The sequence below is a fragment of the Gavialis gangeticus genome, unplaced genomic scaffold, assembly GCF_001723915.1.
Source record: "Gavialis gangeticus isolate Ggan-Ray unplaced genomic scaffold, GavGan_comp1, whole genome shotgun sequence".
Lineage (NCBI taxonomy): Eukaryota > Metazoa > Chordata > Crocodylia > Gavialidae > Gavialis > Gavialis gangeticus.
In genome coordinates, this window is record NW_017728992.1 from 113,905,626 (window position 1) to 113,923,245 (window position 17,620).

Sequence of the window (17,620 nt, forward strand, 5' to 3'; positions counted from 1 at the left end):
CACAGTGAGTGTGATCTGGAGTCGCATGTTTGCAATCCCCAGCTTATGATGATAAGGTAGCTCTTGAGGTATGAAAGATCTACTTTTATTCATTACCATTTGGGCAAAAGAAAACTATTTTTTCCTCTTTAATGCTGTAGGTTTCTGGGGGGGTGGGGAGGGGGGCATTATTTGTTTTTTGGGTGTTTTTATTTTTTTGGTTTTTGTCTTCCTCCAAGATACTAAGATATTTGTCACAGCTAATGTTGGGAATTTTTTACTGGAATCTACTTATGTTCCTGCTGGGTCTTAAAAAATTCAGAAGTTCCTAGCTAAAGAAACTACTCTTTCATTCAGGTCATAACAACCACCAAATTTGGTATCTGGAAGGAAATTTTCCCTTAGACAAATTGGCATGGACTGTAAGGGGGAACTGCCTTCTGTAGCTCGGGACATGGCCATTTTTCCTGGCATCTCTTGGGCGTGTATTGACTATGTCCCTGTTGTTGCAATGCCCTCGGCATTGGCAGTGCCCTTGTTTCCTCTGATTTTACCTATAGCGTGTGTTGTGCCTTGTAATTGTGTGAGAGGGATTTAAGTGACACATAAGGGGATTCCTTGAGTTAACAGATGCCTGTAAATACAGAGGAATGGACACAATGTCTTAGGAGATCCCTACCAGTCCTGTGTTCCTATGAAGTAGATACTGGGCATGTCTACATGTGCCCCCCACGATGCCATTATTACGTTTGGAAGTACCAAATGATGGTTCAGTAACAGCCATTACTGCACCATAATTTTTAGATGCTACATTGCTGTAGCAGTGCACAGTTATTTGTATATGCTACGTTGCTGTAGTGATGCGCTACAATGAGGTAGGCCATCAGTATGGCGGTGTAGCGTAGGCATCACTGCTCAACAAGACTACATTGCTGTAGCAATGAGCTACATTTCTGTAGTGCATCGTTACAGCTACATAGTGTCATGTATAGACAGGTCCACATAGCGCTTCTGTAGACCTACGGCTTCTGTAGCACTAGTAGGTGTGGTATAGATAGCTTATATAGAGCAGTACAGGGATGCTTGTTTACCACTTTCACACACACAAGATAAGATTTAAGCACGCCCTTAATTTACATAGGACATCACCAGAATAATTTGCTTTGGAGCTGGATACAGCATCGTGATGAATTAAATTTGGATTACTAAGGGTATAATTTTAAACTATATAAAATAAATAACATGCACATGTGTAAATATGTGTGTAAGATCCATATCACTAAATTTTATTTTGAGACAGAAAAATATCAAAAATTGTGTGTGTGTGTGTGTGTGTGTGTGTGTGTGTGTATGCGCGTGTGTGTGAGTCTATGTGAGTGTGCATCTCCATGTATGGTATATGTGTATAACTGATCATATGGTTTTCAGTATTAACTGAAATACTACATTTGTTCCAAGAGTAAATGTGGGTAGCAGGAACCTCAGAAATATTTCCTACTTGTTTACTTTTGCAAATATAAATATCTAGGATGGCTGCCACCGAGCAATTCTGCACTTTAAATATAAAGAAGGTACAGTGGATGAAGAAAAATGTGAAGTCAATACTGGAATCTGTGGTGACACATATTGGCAAAGTTCAGTTACTCATTGCTATTAAATTCAGTAATGTCATTCAAAAGGAATGAAATCTTTAGCTAGAAAAAATAAATACATGAGCTTTAGTTTAAGATAAAGTTGCCTTTTTCAGATGTTCAAGCTTCCAGAATTTATCAGTTTCTTCAGATTTTGTACTCTGGAATTCACAGATTTATTATGACAAGAAAAGATAGTGTGGGAAGGGGGTTAGAAACAACCCATTGACATGTGAATATAGATATTGTGGCAGAAAATATTAAAACTAACTGAACTTGATCTAACTTTTTCAGGAAAGAACAGTAACAATTAGAAGACAAACTGTAGGAGGATTTGGATTAAGTATAAAGGTAATACACATTTTTTCCTATTGTTCCTCAGGTTACACAAGAAATGCCTTTGTCTTCTACTTATAATTTGCCCTCATTAAAATACATATTTCAAAGCACTTGAAACAATAGAGCAAATACATTCTAAAGGGTTTAGTTAAAATATTTATTTACTCTCACAATAGGGCAATCAGCAGAAATTCTGCCTGGTGAAATGGAAGGCAGAGCAAAGTGCATCCCCTTAAGATTCAGGCTTAGCCCTCTCTAATAACATTTCATACAAGAATTACAAAAGGTGTGCAACAGCACAGACTGTTCTTTTTTCAACAGAACTCTAATTTAAGTGCTTATTACTGAATGCTAAATTATGGTGGTAGGCATGTGGAACAGCCACTGAGTTTATCATCAATTCTCTTACATAGAATATCACATTAATTCACTTTCATTCATTAATAAGGCAAAAAGTATTATTGTTTCCTCACACTGTTTATTTTGCTGTAGATCAGGGAACAGCAGCAATTTGTCATGCAACTTTATTTTTCCACTCAGGGAGATATAAGGAACGTTAATAGTGTTGGTGGACTCTTTTCCTTTAAAACAAGAAAGATTTAATCATTTTGAATATCTTACCTCAACCTTGAATCTTAGTGTATGCAACACAGAATTAATTTTATCTTTCTTCTAAACACAGCACTCCTCAGCTTTAAGATAGCAGTGGGAAGAATCACGCATACTTCACATGAATGCAAAAGAGCTTTAAGTTATGCATATGAAGTGGGAGTATAGACTTTTTTGTGAATAGCTGCTAGAACTGACCTTAGAAGAAGTGACTTACAAAAGAGATTAATGTGCACTTGTGTTATCATTGATAAGGAAGTTGCTGAAATATTAGTTCTTAAAATATGTCTTGGTATTTTCACTTTTATCCTGTAAACCCATTGAAGACCCCATTCATGGGAAATGAATTGTTACATTGTGGCCAATATTACTTGTGAACCATGTCAACACTAAGCAAGTTGTTTCCCTGCAATGTCTTCCTGGGTTGTGTTTACTGAATAAAGTAGCATGTGTCATTATAAGATAACAAAAAAAGATGAATGAAATCCTATAGCTAGTATAGAAACAACCAGTACCTGAGCCTAAAAGGAAGGATTTTTAAAGTTTGGAAGATGAACTTTAATAAAACTCATTAAATGGATGTTGTCAGTTTACAGTACAGCAATGTCTCTTTTAGAATATACAGTTTTGGGGGAAGTATCAGGTTATAGCAGTTTGTTTAAGTAACAGGGAAATATTAGAAAATACAAAGCTTTACTAAACGTAAGTAAAAAAATAACTTGGGCAGGTGGGATATATGTCCTGTTCATTTAAGATGTTAAAAATGGTTTTAACTGATTCTTGTTACTGTCAAGGAGTATCTTTAATTAGTACATATTAAGTAACAAGCACCACTATAGAAAAAATAGAAAATATGTATTTCTAAGTTTGGAAACTATGGGGGAGGTGGGCAGTGGTCAGGGAAAAAGGGGAGAGTAGAAGCTGCTTCTTTTAGCTATATGCTGGAATAACAGCTAGGACAATAGGGCCATGATCCTTGATCCCCTTATAAAATAGAAATAATAAATAATGGCATGTGAAAAGTGAGTTTCAATAATTCTACTAAAAATGATTAATCAGGATTTTGAAATAGGTGAAAATATTTTTATTTAAGTTTTGATCAATTTTATTTATTATCATTTGTATTATGGTGTCTGACAAAAGGCATTCAATCAAACTTACGTCAGTGACTGTAAGGTGAAATTCAGGCCAGAAATAGTGTACAAATGTTTAATTGCTACATCAGCTTACCAAGGGATAAGGGTGGTGTGACAACCTGACCCTGAATGCACCAGATGTGCCTTTGAGACACACACCTGGGGTATTCTTTAGACCAGTTGTTCTCAAACCTTTTTGTACCAGGACCCATTTGTAACCATCCAACCCCTGCCCCCCATAGACTTTAATGCATCCAGCTGCTTGGGCTGCTCTAACCACCCTGCCTGGCTGCATTCCAGCCATGTGCACGTGCACATACAGGGCCCTGCCTCCAACCACCCCAAGTGGAAGCTCCCACCTGGAGCCCTGTCTCAAAACCTGCCAATGGCATCGAGCTTGGACCCAGGAAGAAGCTGCTGCGACACCAGGCGGGTGGCAGCATTTCTCTGTCACTCTCTCTGTCTCTTCTCTTTGTCTCTCTCAGCCTCCTTCCTTCCCTCCATTCCTCTCCCTCTAGAACCCAGCTGAAGCTGTAGTTCACCAGGAGCCCTGATGCTCAGCTATGGACCCAGATGGAGACTTCCATCTGGGCAGGTTCAAATTGCATTATGACTCTTGGTGGGGCTGCGGCGGTGGCAGCTGAAAGCTGGAAGGAGCCGCCACCACTGCCTAAGCTGCTTAGAAAGGTGTGGGGTGGGCCAAGGGCTCTCATCTCTTATGTGGGGGCTCAGCCCCCCTGGACTCCCCCTGTATTTTGAACCCTGCATCTGGATCCACAGCTGAGAGTCAGGGCTCCTGGTGAACTGCAGCTTCCGGGTTATGGAAAGGGGGGAAGGGAGGGTGGAGAGGGAGTGAAAGAGTGGGAGAGAGACCGAGAGAACAGAAGAGAAAGTGAGACAGAGAAGAGGAGGCAGAGAGATAAGAGAAGAGAAAGATAAAGAAATGCAGAGGAACGGAGAGGAGATGGAAGTGGCCCTCAACAGGTCCCCAAAATTCATTAAGTGGCCCTCCAGGCAAAATAATTCCCCACCCTTGCTTTAGACTAATGCTTGCTCATCTTTCAAAGTTTAAGGAATCTGGCCAATTACATTCAATACAGATGATTCAAATGGATATACATTAGCAGGAGGTTATACACATAATATTTGATCATTTTTTCCCATGAGACTTGAAGTTAGGTTAGAAATCATGAGAGAATTTGGTGGTTGATGAGCTCTGTCAGGTACATGATTTTGTGTCGCATCTTGCCTTAAAATATAGGCACCTTTTTGCTTCCCCGCGGAAAAGGTTTCAAGTGATGAGGAATTTGTTGTAGCCTTATGTTGTTCCAGTGGTTAATGATCTTCATTACCATTTTGCCTTACTTTTATTAGAATTTGTCTAGCTTTTAATTTCCAATGATTGATTTTCCTGCTAAATTAAAGGATATCTACTATTAGAAATTTCTTCTCAATGCAGGTGATGACAGATAATGGTTAATTTTCTTAAGTCTCTCACTCTAATATGTAATTCAGAACTGTAGAATTTCCTTTTCTTTCTTAGAAACAGAAGAGACGTTCGTAGTTCCCTTGGAACTCAGCATTCTTCCACACTACATTACCACTCTGTTAATCTATCATCAGTTAGACATGGAAGAATTAATTTAACTTAGTGAAGGATTATTTGTGTGACTGGGGACTCTTCTACACATGCAGATAGAGACACAATGGGATTTAATGCGTGACTCACACAATCTCGGTTCCTGCCATGCTACATGTGCATAGCAGGAAGCATGATTGTGGGACCATTCATTAGTTCCTATTGTGCCTTATTGCCAGTGCAGGGGAAGCTTGATCCTGGGCTCTTCCTGCACTTGCAAGAAGCAAGCTGTCTTAGCTGGGAGTCCCCCTCAGCTGCTGGGGCTCCCAGCTGTGGTGGAGTCCAAGGCACCCCCACAGCTGGGAGATTGCAGCTATGCCTGCAGCTGCTAGGAATCAGAGTCCTGCAGCTGCAGACACTGTTCCGGCAGCTATCTCCCACCCTGGGGGCGTACCATATGACCCCATGGCTGGGACACTACAGGAGTGCTCCATGCATCCCCATGGCTGGGAGATTCCAGCTGTGCTCCTCAGCTGCTGGGACTCAGAGTCCACAGCTGCTGAATTCTGGGTCCTGGCAACCATGGGTCATTGGCGGGACCCAGAGTCCACAGCTGCCTGGCACTGCTGGGTCTGAGAGACCCCTCAGCTGTGAAAGTCCCAGCCCTGGCTGCACATAGTGCACCCCTCTGGCTGAGCGCCCAGTCAGCTAATGGGGTTTCCAGCTGTGGTGGCAAACCCAGCTACATGTGCAAATTTAAAGCTGGTTAGCAACCAGCTGTTACATTAGTACACATTTTCAGGCAATACATTTATAGCTGGTTGGATCTTTTTATGGCACAATTGTTAATTTGCACATGTAACTTTCTAAAGTAATTAAGCAGCTAACCTGGTAATTGAATGATACAGATAACATGTACAGGGGGCCTAACTGTTACTCAATGTAAAGATACTACAATCAAGCACTTACTCATTTGAACATCACCTGCTTCTGTGCTTTTTGATACTGCCTTTTTGAGAATAATCATTTGATATGCTGTAAAAGAAAAAGTGATGCTACCTTTGCAGGGAAGCTGAATCAGCTTCTCCTTAAACATTAGACCTTGCTGCCACTAAATTAAATGGGAAAACTTGAATTGATTTTTATCTGGAGCAGAACTAGGCTGCTTTACATGGTCTCTGGAGTCAATTGTGTGCAGTAAGTTTCAATCAGAAGGAATCATTTTCTCAAACTTCTGAATTGCCTTCTGAATACTCATTAAGAAGTCATTATGATAAAGCATGAACACTGGGTGAACTTTAGGGACTGATGAGTAAAGTGTAGTATTTCAGGCAGGCATCATATCTTGGTGACAAAATTAAGATGCAGCATTTGAGAGAGAGTTTGAAAGGTGCATGATTTTTTTTAAAGGATATGTTTTTTTATAATCTGACAGGTTTAGTGTTCCTGCTCAGAGAGGCAATCAAATTCATTTTTCATTAAACAAATTAAGGTATTCAGTTACAAACTTAATTGTGGCTACCAATAACCTGTATGGTACCTTTTCATCTTTGTTTCAATCACCCTTCTTTATAAGATTAGCTATATCAAAAGTTGACTAAGTATTGAGTTTGTTAGGCATTTGACTTTTTAAATGTTTAGTTGCATGCAAAAAAAGAGTCATGAACCCAGGCATGTGTATAAGTACACACTTGTGCATATGTACACACATACAACTATTCAAGATGAACCTGTAATTTTTAGACATGGATATTTTTTCTTCATTTCAAGATTAAACAAGATATGTTTGATAAAAGCACCAGCTGAGGATAGAAAACTGCTTTACTCAATGTCTTTAATTGATTAAAAATATAATTTCTAGTTTACAATCCATGTCTACCTTTCTATGATTGCATGCTTATTCATGTGAGTAAGTTAGTCTGGAATAAGTCTTGGAAGTGGCTTAACCTCAACTATAAAAAGCACTCTTAGGACATGGGTAGATGTGCAATTATACTGAGGCAGGTGCACAGCTTACTGCTTGGGAGCCTGTCAGTAGGTCCACAGTAACTGTTTTACCCTCTGAATAAAGTAGCAGGATTCTTGTAATTTAATTGCACTTACTGCAGCTCAGGAGCAAGATAACAAAAACTGTCACACCAGTTTCATTTATTTCTTTCAGGAAATGTACATACACAAGTTATATACACTTTTAGGAAGTGTAACTGTCTTGTCTTCTGCTTCATTAGTTTGGAGTGTCTCATAGTGCAGAGTGGTTATTGCTTGTTAAATTAACACTGTAAGTTATTCCATATTAACGTTCTCATAAATGACTTGTGGGATGTGAATATGTTGGATGTAACATTTTACTAGACATTGCACTGATTCATACTACATCTTTCAAGCCCCCCAGTGGATCAAAATACATGTATTCATCAAAACTGTGCCTCTTTGGGCATTTGTAGATGAAATGGGGGCCTTAAATTGAAGCAGTGGGTTTTTAAAAACACCGCTTCAATTTACGCCCCTTTAAACCTCATGTTGTGCACACATTCAAACTTACCTGCCTCTTTGGAGGGGAGGATGAGCTGCTGGCAGGTGGAGCAGTCCCTGGGCTGCAGGCGGGGGGGTGCTTCCCTGTGTGGCAGTTGTGGCCCCTCCATCCCAGGCAGCACCCGCTCACAGGCACCCAGCTCAAGTGGTCCCAGCATGCACTGCAGCCATGGAGGGAAGCACCAAGCCCCTGCACAGCTCAGGCAGGCTACAGGGAGTGTAAAAAAAAAAAGATCTTGGGCAGAGCCTGCTTTCCCAGGCTGCTGCCAGGCTGCCTGCACAGGGTTCCTGCTTTGCCCCTGAGCTGCACGGGGGACGGTGCTTCGCTCCATGGCTGTAGGGCAGCAAGCTAAAACTCCTTGGAGGAGTTCTAGTTTGCTGCACCCCAAGTCATTTAAGGCACATTACGCTGCAAAATTTGCTACAGCGGCTGGAATTACTGAGCAATAGGCCACTGACGCGTGCAAACACCAATACCATTAAAGCAGTGCAGAAGCATTTAACCTGCTTTAAAGTGTTGTGCACACATGCCTCTTGTTTCGTCTACACCTGGCCTTTAAGACACAACCCATGGATGCTTCTGCACACAAATGAGCTCTGATATACAGTATAGGTCTGCTGACAGTTCTGAATCTTTTTTAAAATACAGAAAGGTATTTAGATTATATATGTAGTCAGACCTGGGCACTACGTTCACCATTAAGGATTTTTGTTCTGATTTGCTGGTCTTCAGGTTTGTGAAATTGCTTCAGAAATGGTCACACTCAAACAGAATTTAAACAAGACATTTTTCACTCTGGATGTTAGTAACACTTCCATGGCAGACGCAGCCATAAACCTCTGCAGCAGCATACACCAGTGGATAGAACATAGGACCGTGAGCCAGAAATTCTTGCATGTTATTTCAGCTCTCTCTAACTGACCTTTAGACTTTGAAAATATTATTTGATTTGGCTGCTAGGCATGCTGTAAAATAGCAATATGTTGTGTCTGTTTCTTCATTTCTGAAATGGAAGTAATCTCACATACCTACCAAACGCACTGGTATATACCAACCTCTAACCTCCTTTTTTTTTTTTTCTTTCTTTCAGAGTTACTTGTATTACTGATATTCTTATCTGCTGACTATTACCTGTTTGGGGAAGAAAATTAATGTAAAACAACCATAGTTAATAATACCGTGCTAGATTGAACCTGAATCCATGTTAGTGACCCTAGATTTTACTAAGTAGGAAGACCGTTGTCTCCCCTTTCTCTAATCAGCATATATAATCTCATATGCAAAGGAGCAAAGAGGGAAATACAGACTGTCAAACTGCAAAAAATGATCATGCTTCCCAGTGCTTTATGAGTCATCCTTAAAGCATAAGGTACAAGAACTCCAAAAACTGTGCCTTAGAGGCACAATTTTGACTTAAGCATGTATGTTGATCTCCTTGGAGGGTTTTGAAAGTTGCAGGATAAAACAGTGTTCGTACTACAACAATGTCTACAAAGATGTTCTATGGGACCCGTGCAGTTCCCCAAAGTTATTTACTCTGTAATCTTCTCTACAATCTTCAGCATTGTTTGATTGAGGGTTTGTGGTGGGGGAGGGGGTTGTTTGAGGGGTTTGGGGAAGCTGTAAGAAGAATTGAATGTGCATGTTAATGGGGAACATTTGAAAGGAAGGTGAATGTTAGGCCATTTGTTTGAATGCTTTGTCAACTGGGATACCTTGTCAACTGAGATACAGCTCTTTTGATTAATCCAAAACTAGTACTCTTCCCATATTTCTGGCATGGCTAGGATACAGCAAGAGATACATATTTTTTACTCTGCAATATTATTTCATGATTCTTTAACATTATTTGTTTAGAGGTGAACAGTCTAAAAGACACTTTAGGATACTGCTTGGAAGTTGTAAAGGAGAATCAAATGTGTGTGTTAATTAAGAATATTTGAAAGGAAGATGGATGAGACTTTTAAAGTCGGTGAACTTGAGCTGGATTTTTCTAACCAAAGAGAACTCAATTATTCTGAAAAACAAAGCAGAACAAAACCTCAAGGGTTATTTAATAACATAAAGTTGTTATATGGGTTCATACAGTTCAGCTAAATTCCTGAATCTATTTAAAATCATGGTGGGCTCAGATTTTTTTCTATGTTTTGAATAATCAGAACATGCTGATGAGGGTCTGTGTTTTATAACTCTCCCCATATACTGGCAATATGAATTATGGGGCATCCACAATCATCTGAATATATTTTATCTAACAAGTTCCCTTCAATTGCTGTGATCTCAGCATTGGTGGCATCCTTATCCCTTCCTCTCTCTTCCTTTTGTTCATGGTGGTGTTCTTATATTGTGTGTATTGTAGCTGTGGTTTGCAAAAAGTCATTCATGTGGGCCCTTTTGAACAAATGGTTGTCCATGAACACAAGGCATGGACTCAGTGGCCCAAGAGTTTATTTTCACTCCTATGTTTTGAATTCCTAGAAAATGTCATAGGCAACCAAAGTCTTAAAGATCCTTTTTGTTGGCAGCTACTGCCAGAAGGTATGTTAAGCCACTATGAATTATCTTGTTCCATGGGGATTCCAGATCATTTCCTGACATCTCCACAAGAATAAGCTGGAATTTGAAAATCTATAGATGATAGTGCCTCTTACCTGCTAGCTCCTTTGCCTATCCCTACCTCTAAAGAAGCTATAAGATACATCACTTTGCTACCTACATATGTTCTAGGAGCAGAAATCAAGAAGATCTGTAAGTGGGTAAGTTGAGAGAGAGAAAATATTTAAGGGACTATTTTCCAAATAAGTTAAACAGAAAAGAGCAAGGGTTATAGAGCACAAGCTTTGTTCTTAATTCCACCCTTATTCTACTGGATCAAATTGTTAGATGTGAGAAATCAAAATAGCTCCTCAGCTGCAAGTGACTGCAAGTCAGGAAGGGTTCTGTAGCATCTCTGTGTCATTATGAGTAACCTAACTGTCCTTGCTCTGTCCCACAGCTGTATATTGGTCTGGAGGTGGGGGCGGGAGGGAGGTTCAGTGAGAGATGAATTATGGTGCTGAAGGTAAATTTTCATGCTGAAGAGGGGGTGGAGGATAATGCTTGAGGAAAAAATGACCATGACCAAATTTGATGGGTTTAAGTCAGATTTACATTTCAAGGTAGCCACTGCAAGCAAAAATATTCAGAAATTATAATTAACCTGGACATTTCTGATTCCTACCAAAATAAGCCAGGGTGGAACATGCAGCTGTGGAGCGCGTGCCAGTACAATACAGTTCTGCCCATACTGGTTTGCTCTATATTTCTTTTCTCTCCTTTATTTTGCTGTTATTTTTAATGCTTTACACATAGCACCATGCAGGGTAGATTGAATGGCACAGTACAGTTGAACATCTTCTTTAAGACATTGTGGTCCACATTTTTTCTTATTGAAGACCTGCTGTTCTATTTCTTAGTGTCTTCTTTTTTGTTCTTTGTTACATATTTTACTGCCTGTACACGGTGTGTCTTGTGGGGATGTGCAGGCAAAAGTGTGTGTGCACACTTATGTGTATTAGCAACAAAGATTCCTTTTAATCTGAGATCCAAACCTTTTGATTTTTTGGCTTTTGTTTACCTGTTTCTTGCCAGCACAAAAATCAAATGGTCACAGCATGGTTGCCATTACAGCATGATGCCCATTTTCCCTTTCTATTACATGGTCTGATATACTAATCTGTAGAAAATGTGAAGAAGCTACAGTGATTTTTATTCTAGTTCTTCAATTTTACACATTGTTCAGTCAAATACTATACTGATGGCTCTTTGAAGAGAAAAAGGAATTAATTAAGTTTGTCAGCTAATTAAATCACAGAAAAAGAGGAGCAAAGTGGGATATTTATATCTATACATCTGTGTATGTATATATACATATATACACATATACATACAAACACACACATCTCTACCTCTCTTTCTCTCTCTATATATATAGATATACATATGTATGTATATGCATATAGAGAGAGAGAGAGACAGATGTGTGTATATGTATGTGTGTATATATAGAGAGGGAGAGAGACAGACAGGCAGATGCATCTCTCTCTCTCTAGGTCTGCAATGCATTCTTTGAAACTTGTCTAAGATGCATTTAGGGTTAAAACCATATTTATAAACAAAAATAGTGTCAAGAAGATGTGATTAATTGTTTTATATTTCTAGGGTGGAGCAGAACATAATATTCCAGTGGTCATTTCCAAGATTTCCAAAGAACAAAGAGGTGGGTGCCTTATAACAGATATAGTAAATCATTTTACTGTAATTTGTGCAGAGGGTGGGACCAGGTGCACCTTGATGTCCCTTCTAGCCCTGCAATTCTGTTGATTTCATTCCACTACTTTTAGCAATGTTGGGTAATATTAGATATGATTATATTTGTGTTTGTGCAATTGTATGTAACTGTGCTTCGATGTACCATGACATAATTATCTCTATATTAAACATATTCTAAATAAAATATGATCCTAGTAGAAGGATTTTTTTCATACTGTTAGACATGAGGGATTAAAATAGTTGTTTTATATAGAAGACAGTCTTCAGGCAACTGGTCAGGAAGGAATATGTGGCATCAGTAGACCATCAAGTGTAACCTCATTGGTCATACTCTCTTCAAGCCAGGACTAATTTTATGGAATTGCTTCAAAAATGTGAAAAATTTGAAAGAAGAAATGTAACCCCTTCCCACCAGTGACTCACAAATAATAACACCTTGTATGTTCTTAATATGAAAATGATCATTTAGAAAAATGACAGTAGGTCTCCCTACTTTTCATTATTCCACTGAACTAGCCAACAGAGTGCAGTTAGCTTGGGGCTGCCACACTCTTCAGATGCCCTGGACAGGAGCTTCAGGGGGCCAATCCTGCAAACCCTGGAATTCCTCCTGCAGGATGAGGCACATGAAGACCCAGGAGCACTTGTCTGGGTTTTCTCACTTACAGAAGCATGCTCTGGGAATAATGACTTGGGATAGCAGGTGATGTCTCTGTCCCTCAGTGCAGCAAATCAGCTGTGTCAGGACATATCCTGGCACAGCTGATCCTGTTCCATGGATGTTTATAGACTTAGAGAGATGGCTTAGTGGGCAAATAATCGATTATGTGGTTTTATCACATATCTTAAAGTATGGATGTGATTGTGTATTGTGTATTTTTTATCTATATGTTAGTGTGTATATGCTATTTATTGGCCAAGCTTGGAGGGCAAAATATGGCCCGTGCCCTGGATTTAGCCCACAGTATGATTTTGTCCAGCCTATGGTGGGTCCTTTGGCCCTGCCCAGCCCAGACACAGGGTGCAACCTGGGCTGTGGAGGGTTTGAATGGTCCCACAGCCCCCAGCCATGGAGGTGCTGCTTGGCACAACCCACCCTGTCCCTGCATGTGGCTCTTGTGTGCACTGGGAGTTGTAGTCCATGAAGCTGGGTGGTGGGGTGGGGTAGGGTTGGCACTGCGTCAAAAATTAACTTCCTGACAGACCCTCCTGCTGCTGCCCAGGAGTAGGTGCGTGTCCCACTGCCACTGTCCCCATTGCCCAGGCAGCCAGGCCCATCCACCCCACACCCACTGCTGGGGGGCACCAGATGTAAGTAGCAGGCAGGCAGGTGGGGTGTTCATGGAGACTGGCCCAGCACCCCCACAGGCAGGGTATGCTCAGTTGGGCCGCTGGGATGGAGCTGTAGATGAGTGGAGAATGGTATCTGGGAGTGGGATGGGTGGGAAAATCTAGGGCTGCAGCCGGGATTGAAGGGCATTGACAGCATGGGGCTGAGGCCTGGGGCAGAGCCACGGTCTGCTCCCTGCACATCCCTGTGGAACCAGTGCCCATTGCAGGGATGAGCATGGCTCTCTCCCAGGCTCCGGCCCCATGCCATCACTGCCCTGCAATCTTGACCCTCACCCTGTGCCCAGACACTGCTTCCCACCCACACGTGGCCCCATCCCATGTGCTTAACCAAGCGCATCTTGCCTGTGGGGATCCCTGCCTGATCTCCATGGAGACCCCCCCTGCTCCATCTGGCACCCCCAGCAGTGGATACAGGGCAGACAAGCTTGGGGGGCAGACAGGATAAATTGGCATCTCCCTGGGCAGCCCCCTTTCCCTCTCCCTGTCCGCTGTACGAGGCTGTGTAAACAGCTGTGAGAGGGGGCTGAGGCTGGGTCAGCACCCCCACCACCCACCCCCTGCCTCTAGCCCTCAGGAGTTCACCAAAACTCTTTAAGTGGCCCTCTAGCCCAAATTATTGCCCACCCTGGATTAACTCCTTCTGTGAGCAATTGGCCTGCAGAAGCTACAGAATGTCTGACCATCTACTAGAGATATAAGTATGTGTTTATATATAAATAAAAATGTAAAGTTTACTTGCCTACAAGTATGTGTAGGTCATCAGCGACTTCAGAAAAAAATCAACACCTTGGCATTAAGTTTAACCAAACATATACAGGAGGAAATCTTTTCATTTCATTTTTCAGCTACTCTGTGCTTTTTTGTTCAAGTATACAAAGAGAGAGAGAGAGAGTTAATATTGTGAGATCTTCAACATATTTTAACACTTAGGTGCTAATCTATTCTCAAGTATATCTTCCTAGGACGATATGGCTTCATGGCGCAAAGTAGACACTTAAAGGTGCTGTACCTTGGATAGGGGAAAGTGAGTAGCAAGTTGTAGGCCTGAGGAAAGACTCTAAGATACAGAAAATGCTATTTGAACAACCTGTATGTATTCCTTTTACTGCTTTTGCAAAACTATTCCGTGTCTCCTGTTGCTTTGTAATCACTTTGTTCACAGGTAAAGAAAAAGGCAAGTAGTTTTCATGAAGAGCTGAATCTGGGGGTAGGGAAAGTACAGCTATTAAATAAAACAGCAGTAATGCATTGTTTTCATGGGGCCGTGGAAGGGAATGAATAGATTCTATCTGTTGGATTATATATCCCAAACGCTGAAAATCAAAAGGATATTATTTAGACCTTTTCTGTTTGACCTATAAGCATTATCTGACTTCCTTGTACTGGCCATGCTTTATCTCTGATTGTCACCTAACCGAGAAAGGCAAGAGAGAGAGACTGCTTCTCTAATAAGAAGAAATTGCTTTTTGTATATGTAAAAATGCACTTTTTTCCCTTTTTGATTATGGAGAAAAGACTAAAACATTTTTTGAGCTAAGTATGATAAAATATGCTCTCAGGTTCTGGGTTATAGAAACATCTACAAACCCAGAAAAAGTGACTTAATTATGGAATATAGTTATAGTTTATAGCCCATATTTTTCAAAGTGATTTGTAATTTTGTTACCTCAGAACTGATATTTTGTCAAATGACAGCACTATCTTACATAGGCTTTAGCCAGGCAGATATATACCTTTATTCTTCTTTTTACTGCACATGGGGGGGAATCTCAAAATAGGCAACCTAGAGATATCCAAAGGGTGTGCACAGCCAAGTGTTTTGTGGGAAGTTCAGTTTAGGCCTAGTCCAATGGTTCTCAACCTTTTTAGACTTAAGGCAGCACTTGAAAAATGCCAGCTCTTGTTTTTTACTTGTTTTTTGACTACAGAAAAATAATAGAGCAATTCTTCTGTTGCAAAGAATGTAGAAAGGCAGCAATAGGTCAGAATGTTTTTAACACTATGGATTCCTATTTGAAATCTCTGTATTTATCTTTTGAATCATGTTTATACATGTAACACTGTTAACATTGTGTGGCATCTTTTGGCATCCTTGAAAGGATCTCAAAGTACCCCAGAGTTTTGCATCACCCTGAGTGAGAATCACTTTAATACTCTCTGCCCCCTTAAAGGCTTAAGCTACTGCAGCTGTGTCATTAGTGAACCTTAACACAATTGTGATACACCCTGTCCCTGGATGTAGCCAAGTGTGCTCTTGAGACACACTTTTGAGGTGTTCTCACATCTTCAGGGGTGTCCTTTAGCCCAAAACCTTTCTCTGCTGTCTGCTGCTTGACCACTGAGAACAGAACAAGATGCCCCAGGGTCACTTCCCTGATCTATGGTGCTTCACCTTTTTCCACATCAGTTAAGTCTCGCTAACTCTTAGCACATTAGATTTTGCCAGCTATACAAAAATCACACCCTAATCAGAAATATCAGAACATTAATCTGATTTTACCCTGCATCTTAAGCCTAAGAATGCAGCTTCTAATCAGCTCAATAGGTTAGAAAATAGCGCCTGCCTGTAATGTTCATGTCAGGGCCTCTTGCAAATTTTCCTTTCATCCTTATTTACTCAGCCTGCTGAATGAGGGGCTAAAGTCAATCTCTATTTCAGAAAAACTAAAGACCAACACTTTGGGAGTAGACAGAATTGACAATTTATGCCTGATCTGGCCACAGAAAGGGATTTATAGGCATGACCAAACATAAGTGCACAGCAGCAGACTGCTTTAAAAATGCCCAATTGCATGAGGGTTCAGATGAAGACATTTCAAAACAGCGTCTTCTGTAACTTGTGTCTGAGCTGTTTTCAGGGGAGAAAGGGAGTGGAGGGAAGTTGGTCTTCAGTTTTTTTTTCAGCCCCCACTGGAGAGTGGTGCGGGTATATTGGAACCCCAACAAGGTGGAGGGGGGTGCAATTCACCTACCCCACTCTCCAGCATTGGCAGGGAACCCCTAAGACAAGCTCCCTCTGCTCCCTTTCCCCCATCCCATTCTGAAAACAGAGCAAGCTCACTGCGAGGAGCATGCTAGGATAAACTGGCTGCAGTCTCATAGACAGTGGCTAGATTCTCCTCATCTCTGGAATCAACAGTGAACTCCTCTTTGCTCTGGGGGATTGTTGTAAGTCAGAATACATCCTGCAAAGCACATTCTGTTACAGCAGGCAGCCTCACTTCTCTCTGCACCCTGTATCTCAAGGAGAAGGTTAAATATGGTTTCTTATTTGGCCATTTACCTTTTTACATTTACATTTACAGCAGGCAGCCTCACTTCTCTCTGCACCCTTTATCTCAAGGCAAAGGTTAAATATGGTTTCTTATTTGGCCATTTACAACATCATCCAGTGGATTCTTGGGGAGCCTATACTCTGCATATAACTTCTTACCCTTCTGTGACAATTTGCTTACCAGGCCAGACTTTTTTTCTTAATATAACTATGAGCATGAGAATATTTATTTTTTATTTGCTGAATATTTGCTGAATATCCTTTCAGACATAAGGTTACTAATCCAATATCCTAAATACACTGCTTTAATCCTTCCCTGAATAGCCAGGTGTCATTTTTGCCCAGGCCTCTTGTTCTGAAATGTAAATTCATCATTGCCTGGAAGGGTTTGGCTTATGTGTGTCCACAATGACCTGTTTGACTGTTTATTAAACCCATGTCAAATGGTACTTCTCCATGACTTCTCCACGATTACTTTTCCGAAGTGTGAATAACTGAGGAACACTTAAATTAATCAATGCCCTACTAAACAGTTTTTGCCAAAATATAAAAATATATCAAAATTGCACTTATATCAAATACAACAATTCATGAAGACATCATAAAAATTAAGGCTAAATTCAGTTTGATGCTACCAATATGTAGAGACTATACATGCCATATCACTATGTGACAGACCCATGCCTGGCACCACTGCTGACATGCCATGGGTGTGTCCTGCGCCCCAGGGGCCACATCACACCTGACCCACTCACCTTCCATGCCTTCATGTTCAAGTAGATGAACATGTACTTGCCTGGAGGTGGTACAGTGGTTCTCTGAGGGTTCAGGTATAATTGTGGTGGTGTATCTTCTGTGGGGCTCCTCCTCTCCTAC

At 40.8% G+C, this 17,620-nt stretch overlaps 1 protein-coding gene across 2 annotated transcripts in view; it reads left to right on the forward strand.

The window, feature by feature from the left end:
* The window catches only part of SNTG1 (syntrophin gamma 1), a 464,795-nt gene that overhangs the window by 91,767 nt on the left and 355,408 nt on the right, over positions 1–17,620 (forward strand). For both annotated transcript variants that reach the window (XM_019527106.1, XM_019527115.1), the window contains exons 4-5: positions 1,905–1,961; positions 12,007–12,064. In XM_019527106.1, coding sequence (XP_019382651.1) covers positions 1,905–1,961; positions 12,007–12,064 — 115 coding nt within the window. The remainder of the gene's footprint in view (positions 1–1,904; positions 1,962–12,006; positions 12,065–17,620) is intronic.